This window comes from Agelaius phoeniceus, chromosome 13 (assembly GCF_051311805.1).
Source record: "Agelaius phoeniceus isolate bAgePho1 chromosome 13, bAgePho1.hap1, whole genome shotgun sequence".
Classification (NCBI taxonomy): domain Eukaryota; kingdom Metazoa; phylum Chordata; class Aves; order Passeriformes; family Icteridae; genus Agelaius; species Agelaius phoeniceus.
The window spans coordinates 16,270,250-16,287,941 of NC_135277.1; the positions used below are offsets into that span (position 1 = coordinate 16,270,250).

A 17,692-nucleotide genomic window follows, 5' to 3' on the forward strand; every position below is an offset into this window, starting at 1 on the left:
CCTTGTGTAGGCTCTGTAAGCCACAGCAGTTCCATCATTATCCTGTATGCAGACTTTCAGGGTCTCAGTAAAACCCAAGCAACATTTACTGCTACCAGTGCTCCAGCAGAACACCTTTGAAAGGATAAAACCCTCTAACCTACCTGATTTCTTGTAGACACTATCACACAAGCAGGTTAGCATTAAATCAGAAAAAGTATTTTAACTTGCAGCAACAGTTCAAACCTTCAAGTGCAGAAGATGCAAAGCTGATGTACCTTTGAAGTTAACAGACACAGAAACACCACTTCTTACATCCCAAGTAACCCAGCATGGACGATGAAAGTGATATTAAATTAAATCTCTTGGTGTTTTTTAATTTGGTTTTTTTTTTTTTCTCCTAATAGTTTCAGTAATTTCAGGATTTGTGGAAAGTATGCAATGTATATTTAAACTCCTGGGATGCCAAAATTTATTGAATGTATATTTGCCAGCACCCTACTGAAAGGAAGATGAGGTTGGTAAGATCATATGAAACAGCTCTTGTAAGTTTATTTTCTTGAGATTAGTGGCCCATTTATATGTAAAGGAAAATTAAATGTGAAAGCTCAACAAAACTAAGCCAAAAAAGAAAAAGCCACCAATTACAGCAGAATCCAGTGTCTGAAAAGCAGCAGGAATGGAGGTGCTGAATGCCAAATTGAGATGCCAAGCTGCACAGACACTCAGCAGTGCTCAAACCTCAACTGAGCCACCAGGAATGCACTGTGTCAGTGACAGGAGCTTCAGCACAGCAACCCCACACTGAGCAGCAACCAAGCAACCCTGAAAACTCAGGGTTCACATAACCCCCAGTGAGACAGAACCCAAAGTACACATTGCCCTCCACCTCCCTCTTCTGGGGGCACACCCTGAGAGGGAGCCCCAGGCACACCAGGGACACCCCCTGCCTCAACAAGGGAACACCAGGGACACCCCCTGCCACACCAAGGGAACACCAGGGACACCAGTGACACCCCCTGCCTCACCAAGGGAACACCAGGGACACCCCCTGCCACACCAAGGGAACACCAGGGACACCCCCTGCCTCACCAAGGGAACCCCAGGGACAGCAGGGACACCCCCTGCCACACCAAGGGAACCCCAGGGACACCCCCTGCCTCACCAAGGGAACACCAGGGACACCCCCTGCCTCACCAAGGGAACACCAGGGACACCCCCTGCCTCACCAAGGGAACACCAGGGACACCCCCTGCCACACCAAGGGAACACCAGGCACACCAGGGACACCCCCTGCCACACCAAGGGAACCCCAGGGACACCCCTGCCTCACCAAGGGAACCCCAGGGACACCCCCTGGCTCACCAAGGGAACACCAGTGACACCCCCTGCCACACCAAGGGAACACCAGGGACACCAGTGACACCCCCTGCCACACCAAGGGAACACCAGGGACACCCCCTGCCACACCAAGGGAACACCAGGGACACCCCCTGCCACACCAAGGGAACACCAGGGACACCCCCTGCCACACCAAGGGAACACCAGGCACATCAGTGACACCCCTTGCCTCACCAAGGGAACCCCAGGCACACCAGGGACACCCCCTGCCTCACCAAGGGAACACCAGGGACACCAAGGACACCCCCTGCCTCACCAAGGGAATACCAGGGACACCCCCTGCCTCACCAAGGGAATACCAGGGACACCCCCTGCTACACCAAGGGAACCCCAGGGACACCCCCTGCTACACCAAGGGAACACCAGGGACACCCCCTGCCTCACCAAGGGAACACCAGGGACACCCCCTGCCTCACCAAGGGAACCCCAGGGACACCCCTGCCTCACCAAGGGAACCCCAGGGACACCAGGGACACCCCCTGCCACACCAAGGGAACACCAGGGACACCCCTGCCTCACCAAGGGAACACCAGGGACACCCCTGCCTCACCAAGGGAACACCAGGGACACCAGGGACACCCCCTGCCACACCAAGGGAACACCAGGGACACCAGGGACACCCCCTGCCACACCAAGGGAACACCAGGGACACCCCTGCCACACCAAGGGAACACCAGGGACACCCCCTGCCTCACCAAGGGAACACCAGGGACACCAGTGACACCCCCTGCCTCACCAAGGGAACACCAGGGACACCCCCTCCCACACCAAGGGAACCCCAGGGACACCCCTGCCTCACCAAGGGAAGCAGCACACACCATGTCTGTAATGCAGCACTGTGTGAGCAGGGAACACAGATGCCAAACTGCACTGGGAAAGCAATGCCTGGGTTTGAAAGATGCAAATACATCTCTATGGAAGCAGAACATTTTTATTTTTTTCAAAAAATAACATCTTCCATATGCTTTATTACCAAATTCTGACAGGCTGCCTCAAAACATTAAATGGCTAAAGCTGTACTAATGGCTAAATCCATAAATCAAAGAAAAACAGTGGTTAAAAATATTAAACATGAGGAAAGATTGAGGTATTACTTTATTAATGTAATAAAGGTTGTCATTCACAGAGGGAAAAAACAAACTGAATAAAAATAGGAGTGGTGTCTTCTTGACAACTCTCAGTCAAATTTGCTTTCCAGTCCTAACTCTTAGAAATTTTACTCACCTGGACTCTTCTCCAAATTAAGATATACTGACTTGAGCCACTGACACTTAAGGTCAAGAAATTTCCTTGAACTAGAAACTGGGAAGAAAGGCAGCCCCTGTATAAGCAGTGTATTACAGCAGGACTATCCTGTATCATTTTATTGAACAGCACTTTCCTTCAAATAACTTCAATGCCAATAAGTCATGTGTGCAGAGGCTGGGAAGTGCCAAAAGGAAAGGCTGAGCAAGATAACTGAAATTCTGGCAATTTTAACTTCTCAATACTTGACTTTGAAATTCCTATGCTTTGAAAAGACAATGGATGCACAGTTTTAGAAAAGCATTAATCAGCCACCAATATACCAGTGATCTAACAGAAAAAAACAGTGTTATGTCATCTATTTTATGTCACAGTAAGAAATGAGCAGATACCTGTTTTGCAGTCTTGTGTGCTCCTTGAGTCACCCTTTTTGTTTTTCCACCAGACTGCCATTTCGATTTTCCTGTGGGAGAAGCAACTGTTTTAATCAACAATACTGATTTTAATTAAATAGAGCACTCTAAAATGCACGTATCTCATCTTGCAATGCACTGAGAGGGGCACAATTTCTGAGTTAAGAGGTTTGGCAAATTTTATATTCAAAATATATATTCCACTGTTTAGAATGTGGATAATGCCAGAAAACACTAGAGAATGAAAAAAATACAAGAAAGGCAAAACACACAGACTTCATTAAACAAAGGTAAGCTTTGAGTTCTCAGTGCCTCTAAAAATCATAAAATTACAATCTACATGTCAAACATGATACTAGTTTTCTATATAAATTTTAAGAAGTCTGCTTTTGATTGATTGCTCCACCAGCTATTACAGAATTCAAACAAGAAATACATTAATTAGGAAAACTAAATGTAATGATTTAGTTCTTCTGGAGCTGTTCTGCCAAGAAAGATGGGAAAAAACAGAACTTAGGTCAGGATTTAGTTCATCAACATTTAGACAGCCAAAGGAAGAGAGAAAAACATTCACAGAACACAAGTCCTTCTCCTTTAGACATGGAATCCCTTCTCAAACATACCTGTCTTCCTCCACTGTTTATACAAAGTAACTTGAGCAAGTATGCTTCCAAAATCAGTTTAAATTCCCAGTCAGAGGGGGTGATTCCAGGTCTCAGTGCTGCACTGGTGGCACTTAACTGATTCAGAGTTATCTTTGCATAGAAAAATCTGTGTTAGCCTAGACCAACCTGATCTGTGTGCACTTAATCTTTGAGATTTGCTATAGGGTAATGTAAAAAGAATTATTCCTCCAAGTATCTAAACTTGCTCAACACAAAACTCAGAGGATCCAGTTACCAAAAATGTAAGCAAGTTAAGACAAAACAGTAACTATGGCCAGAGTTTTCTCTAGCAAAGATTACATCCAAAGAGAAGTTTCAAGATTATTTAGCTGGATGAAGCCAAGCAAAGCAATGCATTAGTTGAATATAGTCCTTCCTAGACCATGGAGATATTCTTAAATTTCAGAATTGTCCAGTTGAGTTTTTAACAGATGAGGCCAAATTCCCAAATGCAGCCCAGCTGTTTTACATTGCTCTGGTTATGTAAAGTAGCTGCAAACCTGTCTTAATCAAGCAGTGGTACAGATGGTTTGCACAGCTGGTTTGGATCATTGGCTATTCCAGGCAACAAGGCTTTTCATTTAAAACAAATTAAAAATGATTTGCTTGGTAATTCATTTTTAAATGTTACATTAGCCAAAAAACAGGTATAAACTAATATATTGAACTCAATTTAGCAGCATTGAGGAAAAAAAAATCATTCAGGTACTACCTGTATAAAACCTTCCTAGTCACTAAAAAGCTTGAACTGGGGAATAGTTCCATGGTAGACTTCTGATAACAGAAATATTTCAATCACCCAAATCTCTCTTCTGATGTGATTTACATTCTGCAAAGACAAGGTTTTGAAGGCAGTGGCATACAGGACTTGCACAGTGAAAAGGTTTGCCACAAGTAAGGGTTTATTGAAATAAAAAGGGGCAGAGAACACATCAAGTTGCAGACTTTTTAGATTCTATAAAATCCAGAATAACAATCCATCATCTAAGATCTGTGAAATGTCTGAACAAGTCCCTTCTAAAGACAAAAGCAAGATTCCAGGCACTTCCTATGTGGGGCAGACATTTAGATGCAAAAGAGCAGGTTTTGAAAACTTAATATAGTGTGGGGCAAGGACTAACTTTTTCTTAAGGTGTGTAGGCCAAAAAACTTTGAATTTCAGCAGCAGCCACATTTTCAAGCTTTCTTGTTCATTTTCTTGTTCATTATTTTACAATAATGGCTCTGGTAATGAGAAGATTATTTCTGCTTTTGTCTCTCTATACTCCCAAGCAGTGGCAGCACTGCCCAATGGCTGTTTGTATGTGGTGTGTAACTGGTGTGTAACTGGTGTGTAGCTACACCATGCTGGCTTTGCTAAGAGAGGCACAGACTTCAGTGACACCTGAAGGGCACCCCCTGCTAGCAGCTGACTGAATTGTAAGGAGAGAACAATTGTGACCCAAGATCATCTCCTTTAGCTATTAAGTTGCCCATGTGAAATATATAAAGTAGCAAAGTTCTGCAGCATTGGAGGAGCTACAGCCATATTTTACACTAGAAGTCCATTTCCTCCCTGTCTGGTGTTTAAATATGAAGCACACAGGGCTTATGATTTGTGAATCTTCCTGTCCAAAAAGCAGAGGTGCCAATACCTGCCAAAAACCCCCACTGATAACCTATTTTCAAAAGCTATCTTTTACCTAACAACCTCAACAACCATCCTGCTCACCTCTCTCTTTTGGATACTTTTACTGGTATGGGAAATGTGGGAACTGCCTTCACATTTAGGAGTTAATTGCTGCCTTTATTTCTGTCCTGGCTACGGCAGAAATCAACTGCATATGTTGGTTCAATGTCTTTGACACTGTTCATCATCACACCCTCAGCAGAAATGGTAATTTTATACTGAGGAAGCATACTGAAGTTTCTAATTGTATTTTGAACCACATCTTTTAAAAGTTTGTGCAGCAGCAGTAGATGCTATTTTTCTAACTGTACTGTGCTAAGGACCCTGTTGTTGTTCTGTTTCTAGAGTCCCACACTGTTGTTATCAGATTTCTAAAGTCCCATACCTCTTCAGCATGTTCTTACAGCTGCAGATCTTCACAGCACAGACTCTTTCTTCTGCATGTTGGCCTTTCTCAGTTCAAAGCTCTTTCAAGGCTCTCCCTGACTGGCCAGCCCACCCCCCTTTTATCCCAGTTATCTTCATTGGTCACAGCTGCAGCCCAATTAAGGACAACTGGGACTTTCTGGGGCAAAGCCTCTACACAGATATTCAAGTACAATAGGTGCATTTTGCCAGGACTCAAAGGCCACCTCTACTATAGTTCTTCCTTTTTTTACTTGTTAACAGTTGTACAGATATTCAAGTACAATACACATATTTTTCTATGACTCAAAGGCCATGTACAACACACATAGCTCTTTGCTCAAAGGCCATACTCTTTGACAGCTCCTTGACTCAAAGGCTATGTTACACATATTTCCCCATGACTCAAAGGCCATGTACAACACACATATTTCTCCATGACTCAAAGGCCATGTACAACACACATATTTCTCCATGACTCAAAGGCCAGCCACCTCTACTCTAGGACCTGGAGAAATGACTGCCTTCAAGCATGGATAGAACCAATATTCTTCGTGTTTTCCCACCTCTAAATTAAATTGCAGCAATATATTTTGCACAAAATTAATTTTATAAGTTACTGACAGGGTCTCACCCAGAATACAGTGGCCCTGTATTCACCTACCTGCACTAGACTGGATTGCCCATTTGTTCCAGTGAAATTCAAGGTTTGGGACTGATGAGCTTTAAAGGGTCCCCTTCCCTCCACACCACATTCTGCACCACGTGCTGCAAGGGCTCACCCCAACGTGTGCACTCAGGACTCTCACAGTGCCTCACGTGGCCAAAGAGAGACAAAGTTCATCACTTTGATCACATCCCACAAAACTTCTTTTCTGCAGCAGTTCCTTGCTAAAACAGTGGAATATGCTGCAAGCTCCCCCAGAGTGTGCCAGGTACCTTTCAACTACTAAAATATGTTTCCTTACCCTGAAATGCTTAATCTGCAAATGAATTCTGTATGGCAAGAGCCCAAGGGATTTTAAACAAATAGGGAATAGGAAGAGAACAGTCACAAATACCAGATTTTCCAATTTTTCTACACATCTCAAAGTTCCAGAGACATCTTCCCATCTATTAACATGTCAGGCCTCTGCAATTTTTTAACTGTTGCTAATATCATACCTAAGATTTTGTAATAAAATTTGTGTGTAGTTGCTTATCTGCATTCAGTGCCTCAAACTTAATTCTAAGCATGTGAAATAATCACAAAAGAAAAAATTCTGAAACCCTCCATTGGAATTATCACAGCCTTCCAAGGTGGGCAAAAGCAATGTGACTGCAATTGGTGACTGCTGGCTGCAGGTTTGGAATACAAATTCCATTCTGGAAACAAATACCAGAAGAGTGAATATTTCTGTTTCAAGACTCCTCCAAGACACCAAGCTGACAATAGGGTTGATAAGTTTATCCAACAGAATCTGCTGTGTACTACAGGATTCTGTGAAGGAGTATTTGAATGTCAATGGTTGGGAAGTGTTACAGTCACTCTCCCAGACCAGCCCCACTGTGCCTGGGATTTGGTCATGGCATTGATCTGTATTCATAATTAGAATTTCAGATCTGACATAACTGGGGTGCACACTGCTCCAAAACACACAACAGACCTATCACCTGCCATTCCAGAAATCTCTTTCCTTTTTAAGGAAATACTGCTTACTGGCTGGAACTATGTATGGAATCAGAAGGTTTTGATTTCTCTTTTATCTATGTATGCTATATAAAATACACAAGTCTTTCAGAGCAAGAGGAAAAAAATGGGAAGAAGAACACAAGCACACAATTTTTAAAGGAAATAGAAAAAGGATACAAATGGAAAAGGTGAATTCAGCATTTTAATTAATCAATCCTCTATAAAACCCTCTATAACCCTAGTAATAAAAAGTGCTCATACCTTCACTGTGTCTGGAAAAAAATCTCATTATGAATAACAGTTTATAATTTAAAATGTTAAATCACACACTGGTGCTGCCAAATCAATACCTCTGAACATTATGAGCAGAAGAAACTGCCCAAACACAAAATTCTGCTTTGTGCAGGAGAGTGGCAGGATTGGCTCAGGCACCCTGAACCTTTGGCCTGATTTACACAACCCTTGAACAAGTTAGAAGTGTCCTAATCCATAATATTGCTGTGTCATCCCTCAGGGACACAGCACCTATGGAAGGATCAGTAAAAAATGAACCAGAGCTCACCATAAACACCCCCACACCAGGCAAGGGTCAAGAGATAAAGGATCTGCCTCTGCCAGGCTTTCACTAACCACAAGTTCCTTTTCACAGGGAAACTCTCCATCAGGCAATAATCATCAGATCCTTTGCATTGTGCAAAAAGGTCAGCTTATAATTTAAGAAATATTTAAAAGAAAGCACCACTGACAAAGTTTTAAAACTACAATGGGGCTAATAGGACCAAAAGAAGGGAATGAATACAGCTACTTGGATTTTAATTACTGTACATAACTACTATTTAATGAAAGCTAAAAATTTACTTTTACATTCATTTATCATGGTTTAGCAGAATTTGTTAGAGCAAACATTAATCTACAACTCACAGACATTTTTAAGGAAAAAGCATTAAAGTTTCTAAAATAATATTACAAGCAAGGTAGTATTCAAAAATAACAGACTCTTTACACAGAAAGTGAATCAACTCACAACTTGCTCAAAAATACTACTGGAAATACACTGCATGTTCCCTTACCTCACACACATTACTATCACTACCTTCCCCAGAGGTGTCATTTGGAATCTGGAAATACTTTGGGCCCCACTTCTACTCTGCTTAAAGACAGTTTCAACTTTGCATCAGACATAGGGTGAATTATCTTGCACCTTAAGACATAACATTTGTTAGAAATATCTTTTCCACTGGCAGAATCACAGAGCAGCTGAGGTTGGAAGGAGCCTCTAGAGATGGTTTAACTCAACCTCCAGGCTGCCCAGAGCTATGTCCAGGGAGGTTTTGAGCATCTCCAAGGAAGATGATGCCCACAGTTTTTCAAGGCAACTGGTTCCCATGTTCAACCATCTTCACAGCATAAAAAAAATTTACTTTTAGACACTTAAAAGCTGCAGCACCTGGACAGGGACATGCAGCTACAAAAATATTTGAGATGAAGTTCTCAAAACCAGCATTCAGACATCTGGAACAGTTTGAGTAGGATAAAAATAAAAGTCAATTCTTGGCTCCTTAAGTCATCATACCACAAGAGAGTATTACAACAGTAATAAAACTGTTCTGAGGACTTGCATTAGGGAAAGCTGTCCCCACATATCCCCTTCTTTAGAGAGAAGTCTTCATTGGCATTTACCAAAGCTGAAATGATCCCAAAAGAAACTTCCAAATTTCTTTGTTTTAGAACACAGAGAACAATTTGTTAGATTGTTCTAAGTCATCCCTACAATTCTGAATTCCCCAGTTACAAGAGAGCACTTTAGGACAACATCATTGTGTTACACAACTATCTTGACAATATCAGCAGAAGAAAACAGTCTTAGATGTCACTTGCAGATAAATTAAAACAGTTTTTAATCTGCCACTGGAAGGTTTTACAAAGTGATCTGCCAACTACAAGGCACATTTTGTAAAAAAACTTCTAAATTACACTATGTATGCTAAACAGAACATCTTTAAATAGAGAAATTTTATGTAAGGAAAATATTTCCAGATGAGGAGCTCCAGTTGACAGAGGGATGGAAGTGCAAGGACTGGGAAGAGTATTAAAGACATACCATCATCTTCCTTGTTCTCCAGTGGGACACTCCAGGCAATCAGGTTCCTTGCTGTCCGTCCCTCTTCTGCCACTATTTTCCTCACTTTGTCATGGCTGTTGGAGCGTTGGAAAGAAGCCTGAAAACAAGAAATGCATCGATGGGCACAAAAGAAAGAGAAATCTTTGGTTTGACATGTTGATTTCATCCAGTATGTGGCTACACCATCCAATGTGGGGTGCACAGCTGCTGAATTTTCCTCAAATATCTGAAACAGGTGGATGCATTCGTTTTCACTGCCATTCTTCTGCACAGAAGCAGATTTACTCAGCAGCAGAGCATGGGAGTAACTACCCAGCCCTCAGGATGGGTACCTTTGGACCACATCACTTTCATTTAATTGCTTGACAATGCTGCTGGGACATCACAGCAGACTTCACAAATGTTTTAATTACCCTGTGTCAATTAGAACTAATTATACAAGCTAAAGGCAGCAGAGACCAAATACATGTGTTGGCTGATGGGTGAGAGCCTGGAGAAAGGCATGAGCTGTATGGGAAGCATCTGAAGCATGAATAAAATCCCAGCTCTCTCACTGACAAGAACCTAGAAAGTATTTCCTGGCAACTGTGATGGGCTGTTACTGCAAAGCTGCAAGCACTCAAAGACAGAATAAGAGACACTGGGGATGCCCTTCATTTACTAATAAACACAGTTCTTTGCACTGGGGAGATGCACCATCACAAGACACTTGAAACCAAGGACATTAGGAAGTATTTGTATAACTGACAGATGTCAATCAGATAAAATGATGCCTCTTCTACAGTGTAGGAAAGTTAATCCTCAGACAATAACTTGCAACAAAGCCAAAGGATGTAGGTGATGATACAGTTATGTGCCATGATAGCACAAACTGCTGACCATGGTAGCTTTAAACACTGGCCAACTTAACCATGATGAAGTTAAACAAACCTAATTATTTTAGACTGATTTTCTACAGAACTAATCAGGAGGTACATTTTTCCTCTTTTCATTTTTACCATCATATGGCTCAAGCCTGCAACCACTTCTACATCTTTAGAAAGAAAATACAGTAAAGTTACACTAAAAACAAATATAGAAGATGAGTGGCTAGAATTTTTTAAGGCAGCAGGAAACATAACACAAATGAGAAACTCCTTTTACTTTAATGCTAATCTAATAGTTTTTAACTTGGGTTTCTCTCATCCAGATGTCCTCAGTTGCCTTTTTGGAAGGCACAGTGTGCCATCTAGTGCTTCACAGACCTGCCCAGAGACACGACCAGGCAACACAATAGAGGAAAAAACAGCACTGCTGAATCTGTGAAGTTTTGGAAAACAGAGCAAAATTACATCCCTTGGCCCAAAGCAACTCAAATAAAGCACATAAAACCCCCAGAACCTGTACAGAACTGGCTCTAATCTATCCTTATTCTATAAAACTAATTGCCTGTTCTTGCTAGGAGTTTTTAGTAAGCGTGACCATTTCTGCTGCAGCAAGTTTGGTTTGGGTTTTTAATCCCTTATTGCTTAATGAAGTGAGTCTAAAACTTTGCATTAGTCCACAACAAACTAACTTCCCAAATTATTTATTTTTATACAAGCCAGAAAAGCCTAAAAGGAAACAATAAGTATCTCATCATGACATTTCAAGGTATTTTGTATAATGAAACTAGAGCCTAACTTAAAATTCTGATCTCTGTAACCTGGATGAGTCAAAAGGGGGGCCCAAGCAGGAGTCAGCAATGAGGAACTGCACAGGCAGAAGTGAGAATCACCGTGCCAAGGGCAGGAGGGGCTAGGAACAGCCTTTCCATCTGACAAGAGCTCACTGCAGTCCCCTCCCTCACACACTGACCCCTGGCTTTGACTGCATCCCTGCTGTTTTCTACTCAGCTGTCCAAAGGAGCTTCCTTCTGCTCTGCATACAATCAGCCCTCAGGCCAAAGGAGGGACAGAAACAGCTCAGCCTTAAACAGCAAATGCTTCTTATTTAGTCTGTGCTACTTCTTGTCATGGGTATAAATACTAAAGGACCTTTTATGAGGATACTTTTTTAAATGATGCTCATAGATATAAATACACTGATGCAAACAAACCGAGCAGTTTCATCCACTGCATTCCCAAAGTCATTCAGCTCTAAGCTCAGCCCCTTCCAGGAACACCACACTGCTGAGTGTGACCAAACACTGAGGTCTTACACCACAGCACAGCTTGGATAAAAGCAGCTTAAAATGGGAGCCAGCTGCAAAAGAATAAATGCAAAAACCCCCACATACTAACACAACTAGACATGATGCAAAACAGAAGAAATGCTCAGATTTATTCTACTGGAAAATTCCTTTTTGAAGGTTCCTCTCTACAGTATTAATGAATAACATTTATTAAGCTCCTAGAATCAATACTTTCATAGAAGGTACAAATGAACTGATTTATTAATTAATCCCAACATGAAAAATTAGTTTTTCTTGCTGTTGAAAAAATACCATACAGTGTAATAGCTACTGAATGTCTTACCATCATGTTATAGCCTTCCTCTGCATCAACAGGCTCACTTATTACATTTTTGGATGACCCCATTGAGTTTTCATACCTGTGTCAAAAAAATGCAATTAATAATTTTACCTTCAACCACTTTTAAAACTACTTTTAGCTTGCTGGCAGCATTTAGGTCATGTACATCAGATGAGCACAGTAAGGTTGTCAGAAGATAATTTTATTTGTCAAGTGTTTGCATTGCTCCTTATTAAAAACAGCCAAAAGTCCAAGAAGAAAACAAAAAGAGACTGACACTACAGAAAAATGTAATTTTCTATGTGGTTAGACAGTAAACAGTACAAAGACTATCAAAACTTTCAAACAAATCATTGCATGGACTGCTCTACAGCAGTGATGCAAGTAGAATCATCTTCCCTGTGACAGAGAACTGGGCAAGTTGGTGATCAATTCAGAAAGAAAAACAAATCAGAGATGCACTAACAATCAGCATCAGCTAATTAATGATGAAGTAAAATAAAACTGAAACCTCTGTTCTTATGTAACTATAAGATGTGAAGGCTCCTGTACAAGTCAGCTCTGGCAAAGTGAACACTTTATGCAGGTGTAACACAGAACCATTGCCACAAATGAAGAAAGTCCACAGGGGCAAATATTTATAGGTTTATCAAGAATTTCCAGAACAGTGTTAACAATTCTGAAATAAAGTTAAATCCTTGGCTTTAAGGTTAATAAATTCTAAACAGCTGAGTGCAGTCTATTTTGAGTGCAGTCTAATCTTACTTATCTGAAGAATCAGACACTAAAAGGAAATTAAAGACACTTCTAAATTATTCAAAATCAGGTAAAAAGACAATATTAACCTTTAATCAGATCCAAAGTCAGATTTTGTTGGCCTTTACCATGAATGACACTGCTTTAGCAGACTGTTCACCTGTTGTCACATTACATAAAGAGCTGAATTTTCTATAAGGATTTAGCCCAGCCCGTGCCAACAAGCCCACGGATCTCTGTATGCCTTAAGACAACCTACTAAACACATACAAACAAAAATGTAATGCAGTTGGATGAAGGGAGGTTTTGAAAACAAAGATTGTATTTCTGCATCACTCAGCCATCAGAACAGACCCACCACGGAGTCTTCAAACACTGAAGCATCTTAGAAAACATCTCTTGTACACCAAACTTGATTGTAATCGAGGGATAATAAAAGCTCATTCAACTGACATATGTATTTGAAGAGAGAATACGAGGATCCATGTATTCTCCCAGTAGTGCAGTTCATTTGCAAATAATGCAGAAATAAGAATCTGTATTTAGAGAACTGCACAGAGAAGACAGACCCTGAGTACACTGCGAGACCTTCCGTGCTGTCAGCCGTGATTTTGTCTCTGACAGCAAAGGAAGAGCACGGCTTTACACTAGGAACGACATTAGCAGTTTCTAAGGCGCAAACAGTCATACAGCATGTGGCATTTGACACGGGTTCACAGCGAATTTCCTCAGCACGGCTGCATCTCCCCCCACACACAACTCCCGCTCTGGACAGGTGGGCCTGTACAGCCTAAAGGATCGGCGGGGTCCCAAGCACCGGGACCTCCCTCAGGCTGAGTCCGAGTCTCCCCACGGGCAGTGCGGGAACGCCGCGAGGGGCTGGCTTAGACGGACAGCCCGTTTCTCCCTCAAGGCACGGCCTGACCCACACCCACCGCTCCCGGTCGCCTGTAGCAACCAGGCTATCCGTGCCCCGTCTAGCCGGGCCGTGTGGCGGAGCCGCCCGCCGGGGCTGTGGGGCTGAGGGGGGGTGAGGCGGGCCCGCCGCCATCTTGCCCGCGCCTCCCGCGCGCTGCCCGCTCGCGCCGGGCCCGCGCGCCGGCCACTCACGCTCTCCGCCGCGCCGCGCCGTCCCGCCCGCGCGCGTCCCGCCGCGCTGACGTCATCGCACCCCGCCGCCACCGCCCGCCCGCCCGCAGCCGTGCCGGCCCCGCCCGCCCGGCCCGCGCATGCGCGGCTCCTGCCGGTGAGGCGGTGCCCTCACCTGGCCCCACACCTTCCACCTGCCCCGCCCGGCCATGCCCGGCCCGCGCCGGTGAGGCGGTGCCCTCACCTGGCCCCACACCTTCCACCCGCCCCGCCTGGCCATGCCCGGCCCGCGCCCGTGAGGCGGTGCCCTCACCTGGCTGCACATCTGGCCCCACACCTTCCACTCGCTCCGCGCCGGTGGAAGCGGTGCCCTCACCTTGCTCGCGCCTCGCCCCACCCTGAGGGAGCCACTGAGGAAGTTCCCGCGTCCCCTCGGGCAAGGCCAAGCTCGGGGCTGCCCTCAGCCCCTGAGGAAACGCTGGGGTGCGGTCACAGAATCGATCTGCTTGGGAAAGGCCTCTGAAACCACTGAGTCCCATCTATGACCGAAGACCACCTTGTCACCTAGACCACGGCACCACAAAGTGCCATGGCTAGTCTTTCCTTAAACGCCTCCAGGGACAGTGGCTCCATCACCTCCCTGGGCAGCCTGTTCCAATGTCTAATCACTGTTTCTGTGAAGAAATTCCTGCAGATGTCCAACCTAAATCTCCACTGGTGCAGTTTGAGGCCATTCCTTCTCATCCTGTCACCCTTGCCTGGGAGGAGAGACCAACCTTTACCTCCTGTCCCCCCGGGGCGCTGCTCCTGGTGCTCCAGACCCTTCCCCAGCTCTGTTCCCTCCTCTGGACACGCTGGAGCCCTTCCATGTCTTCCTTGTTGTGAGGGGCCCCCATGTGAGCCCAGATGCCCAGCGCAGGGGGATGGATGGTCACTGCCCTGCTCCTGCTGCCACAGCGCTGCTGGTACTGCCCAGGGGCCAGCAGCCTTCTTGCCCACCTGGGCTCATGTTCAGCTGCTGTCAGCCTGACATGTGACTGTGCCAGTGTGATCACTGAGTCATGGCAGTCAACCCCTCAGCATCCAGCCCCTCCCCACTGCTGGGAGCAGAGAAAAAGTCAACAGTAAATAACTGTGGGCAGTACATGGGTACAGGTATAACACAGGCACCTAATCCTGGGGTGTAACACTGAAGGGTGGTTTGGGCTACTGTGTCCAGCTTGCCCACCTGGGCTGCCAGCCTTCCTCATGGGGTCTGAGGCCTGGGAAATGTGATTTGTGAGGAAACACTGGACAAGTGGAATCTAATAAGACAAAAGGGGATGTGGTAGGAGTGTTCAAGCATGTAAAAGCATGATGTGAAGAGAATAATCCGTTTCCTTCTGTGTGACAGGAATAGCAAGAAGAAAGAGGCCTAAATGATAACCTGGGCAGCTCAGGCTGTCATCTCTAAAACATTAAAAGTCCTGCAAGGATGGCAATAGATGGCTTGGGAGATCATACACGCTTCAGTTGGATCTGCAGCAGCAACAGTACCTCTCAGAAATGATACATCACTTACCTGGGACTCAGAGCAGAGAGCTGAGCCATGAAGGTCCCATCCAAATCCCTCCCAGTGCCATCCTGTGATAATGCACTTATTATTTATCAGCTGCCTCCTTGGTGTGTGGCTGAGTGCCCTGATACTGTGTTGCATCAAATCCTGCTGTTCTGGTTTGATACCAAATCAGATACAGCATCAGAAGAATCTCCTCTCATAACCTATTTCCTCAGATATTAATAACTGCACTAAATGCAAAGAACTAGAAAAACAGGTCAGTAATGTCTGCAGAGTATAAAATACTTTCTACAAAGTCTTATGAAACGATTAGAACATTCAAGAAGTTATATTTGGGTACTACCGAAGCAAATTACTGTCACTTTGAAATCCAAACACAGGGTATTTAAATGTGATAATCTTTATAAATTGCTGCTCAGTTTTTTCCCTTATTTAAACCTAAAATCAACAACTTTTATAATGGAAAAAGGAAGGATAATCTTTGCATGCAGGTCTTAGATAAACCATCTCCTGCAGTTTAAAATGTTGATGTGATAATAACAAAATATGTCAAAATGGAAGCCTATCTAAATAAAGCTACTGTCAATCAATTCTGACAGTGTATAAATGACATACATTAGAATAAAATTAAGTAAGGCTTATTCAAGTCAAGCAGTGATTTATAAAACTGAAATGTAGAAATGTCAAAAACTTACAGTGAACACCAGATGGATAACTTGACTTGTTAGAAATAACTGTTCAGGAACTGGTGCTTGTGCTGCTGGACAGTTGCTCTCATGCTGACAGTCCAACAGACCCAATTTACACTTGCAGATCTCACAGAGAAGTTGTGTTGAACATGATCTTCTAACATTCTCTTTTTCTTTGTGACCAAAAGAAGGGCTCCAAATAGATTTTCTGACACACTGCATGTGATTTGGCTTGAGGGAAGGGCAGATTTTCCAGAAAAGTCAGGAAGTTCACCACATAAAAAAGTTTTTATATAGCATGACTGACATTCTGATTTAAAAATAGCTTCACTATTTTTAAATACTCCTTACAATAGTGATGCATTTGCTATGCAAGTGGTTAAAATAATGGAGGGAACAGAAAAACCTCTCTCTTTCCCCCCCCTGCATTCATACCAGAATGGTCTTGAATTTTATTACAAAACTGGTTTAACTGTGTGCTGGAAAGGGTCTGTTGTATTTTGACATGGAGAAGAATATGATTTTCTCTGCTTTTTTCTCTGATTCTTTTGCTTTTTCTCTGTTTTTTTTTTCCTATTGTATGGGATATAATGAATTTCCTAATAATAATAATAAATAATAATAATAAATGTGGTCTTGCAGGTTGTGTAGGCACTGAAATGTCCAGTCTGATACACTTGTCAACCCTTGAGATGCACAGCAAAGAGGATTTTTGTAGTGTTAGTAATGCATCAGACAAAGAAAACAGAGCATCCTGAGTGCTATTTCAGAAACTAATCAAATCATATTTCTGACTTGATTGCTCATAGGATTTGCTTTGTCTACACATGCCGCAAGTAGTAGGACTTAATTCACATTTTGTACATGTGATTTATTAAATACTGATGGGAAATTTGACATTTAAACCAATAAAAGATATTAGACTTAACTCACTATTAGATTTTTTAATGGAAAGACATTTCTTATACAGGCAGGAAATTGCAATAACACATTTACTGATTTATTGCAATATTTTACTCTCGGATCTTCAAAATGAACTGTCGTAGCTCTTCACAGTTAATAGAATTGGGGGTGAACTGGGATCAGTCTATCGCTGTCGCCATGGAAGGGACTGGACAGTGCAGCAATTTCCATTACCTTGGGGCTCTGCCTAAACAATGGTGTTCATGGAAACACAGGTAGGTTAATCTCACCTCTTTCTGGCTAAAGGAGAAATTTTGAAAATACTCTTGTATTGAAAGGAGAAAAAACCAAATCTAACAATGGTCCCACATAAATCTCAACCCAGTAACAATGATTAATTTGACCGCAGTGGGGTTGGGATCAGAGCAATCCCAATTTCATGTGACAGCTGTTAGGAATGATATTCCTGGGGAGGCCCCTGCTCATTTACACGATGTATTTTCAGTTTGTCTGAGTGGTCAATGAGGCTAAATTTATTTTACAGCTTTCTATTATCTGTGTTGAACAGTTATTAAAACTTGTATTGATCGAGTTATTAATAACTCTTACAAAGCCTCACTTCCCTTTCTCTTTG

General features: G+C 43.1%; 1 protein-coding gene across 4 annotated transcripts in view; it reads right to left on the reverse strand.

The window, feature by feature from the left end:
* Positions 1–14,925, reverse strand: part of SCAPER (S-phase cyclin A associated protein in the ER) — a 142,988-nt gene extending 128,063 nt beyond the window's left edge. The window contains exons 1-4 of one of the 4 annotated variants that reach the window (XM_077185411.1): positions 14,691–14,925; positions 12,067–12,142; positions 9,551–9,668; positions 3,018–3,088 (exon numbers count right to left, since the gene is read on the reverse strand). In XM_077185411.1, coding sequence (XP_077041526.1) covers positions 3,018–3,088; positions 9,551–9,668; positions 12,067–12,129 — 252 coding nt within the window. In that variant the 5' untranslated portion in view covers positions 12,130–12,142; positions 14,691–14,925. Of the gene's footprint in view, positions 1–3,017; positions 3,089–9,550; positions 9,669–12,066; positions 12,143–12,908; positions 12,928–13,754; positions 13,828–13,929; positions 13,992–14,690 lie in introns of those variants that run through there. The other 3 variants (XM_077185410.1, XM_077185409.1, XM_077185412.1) reach the window with 3 other exon arrangements.
* Positions 14,926–17,692: the final 2,767 nt, after the last annotated feature.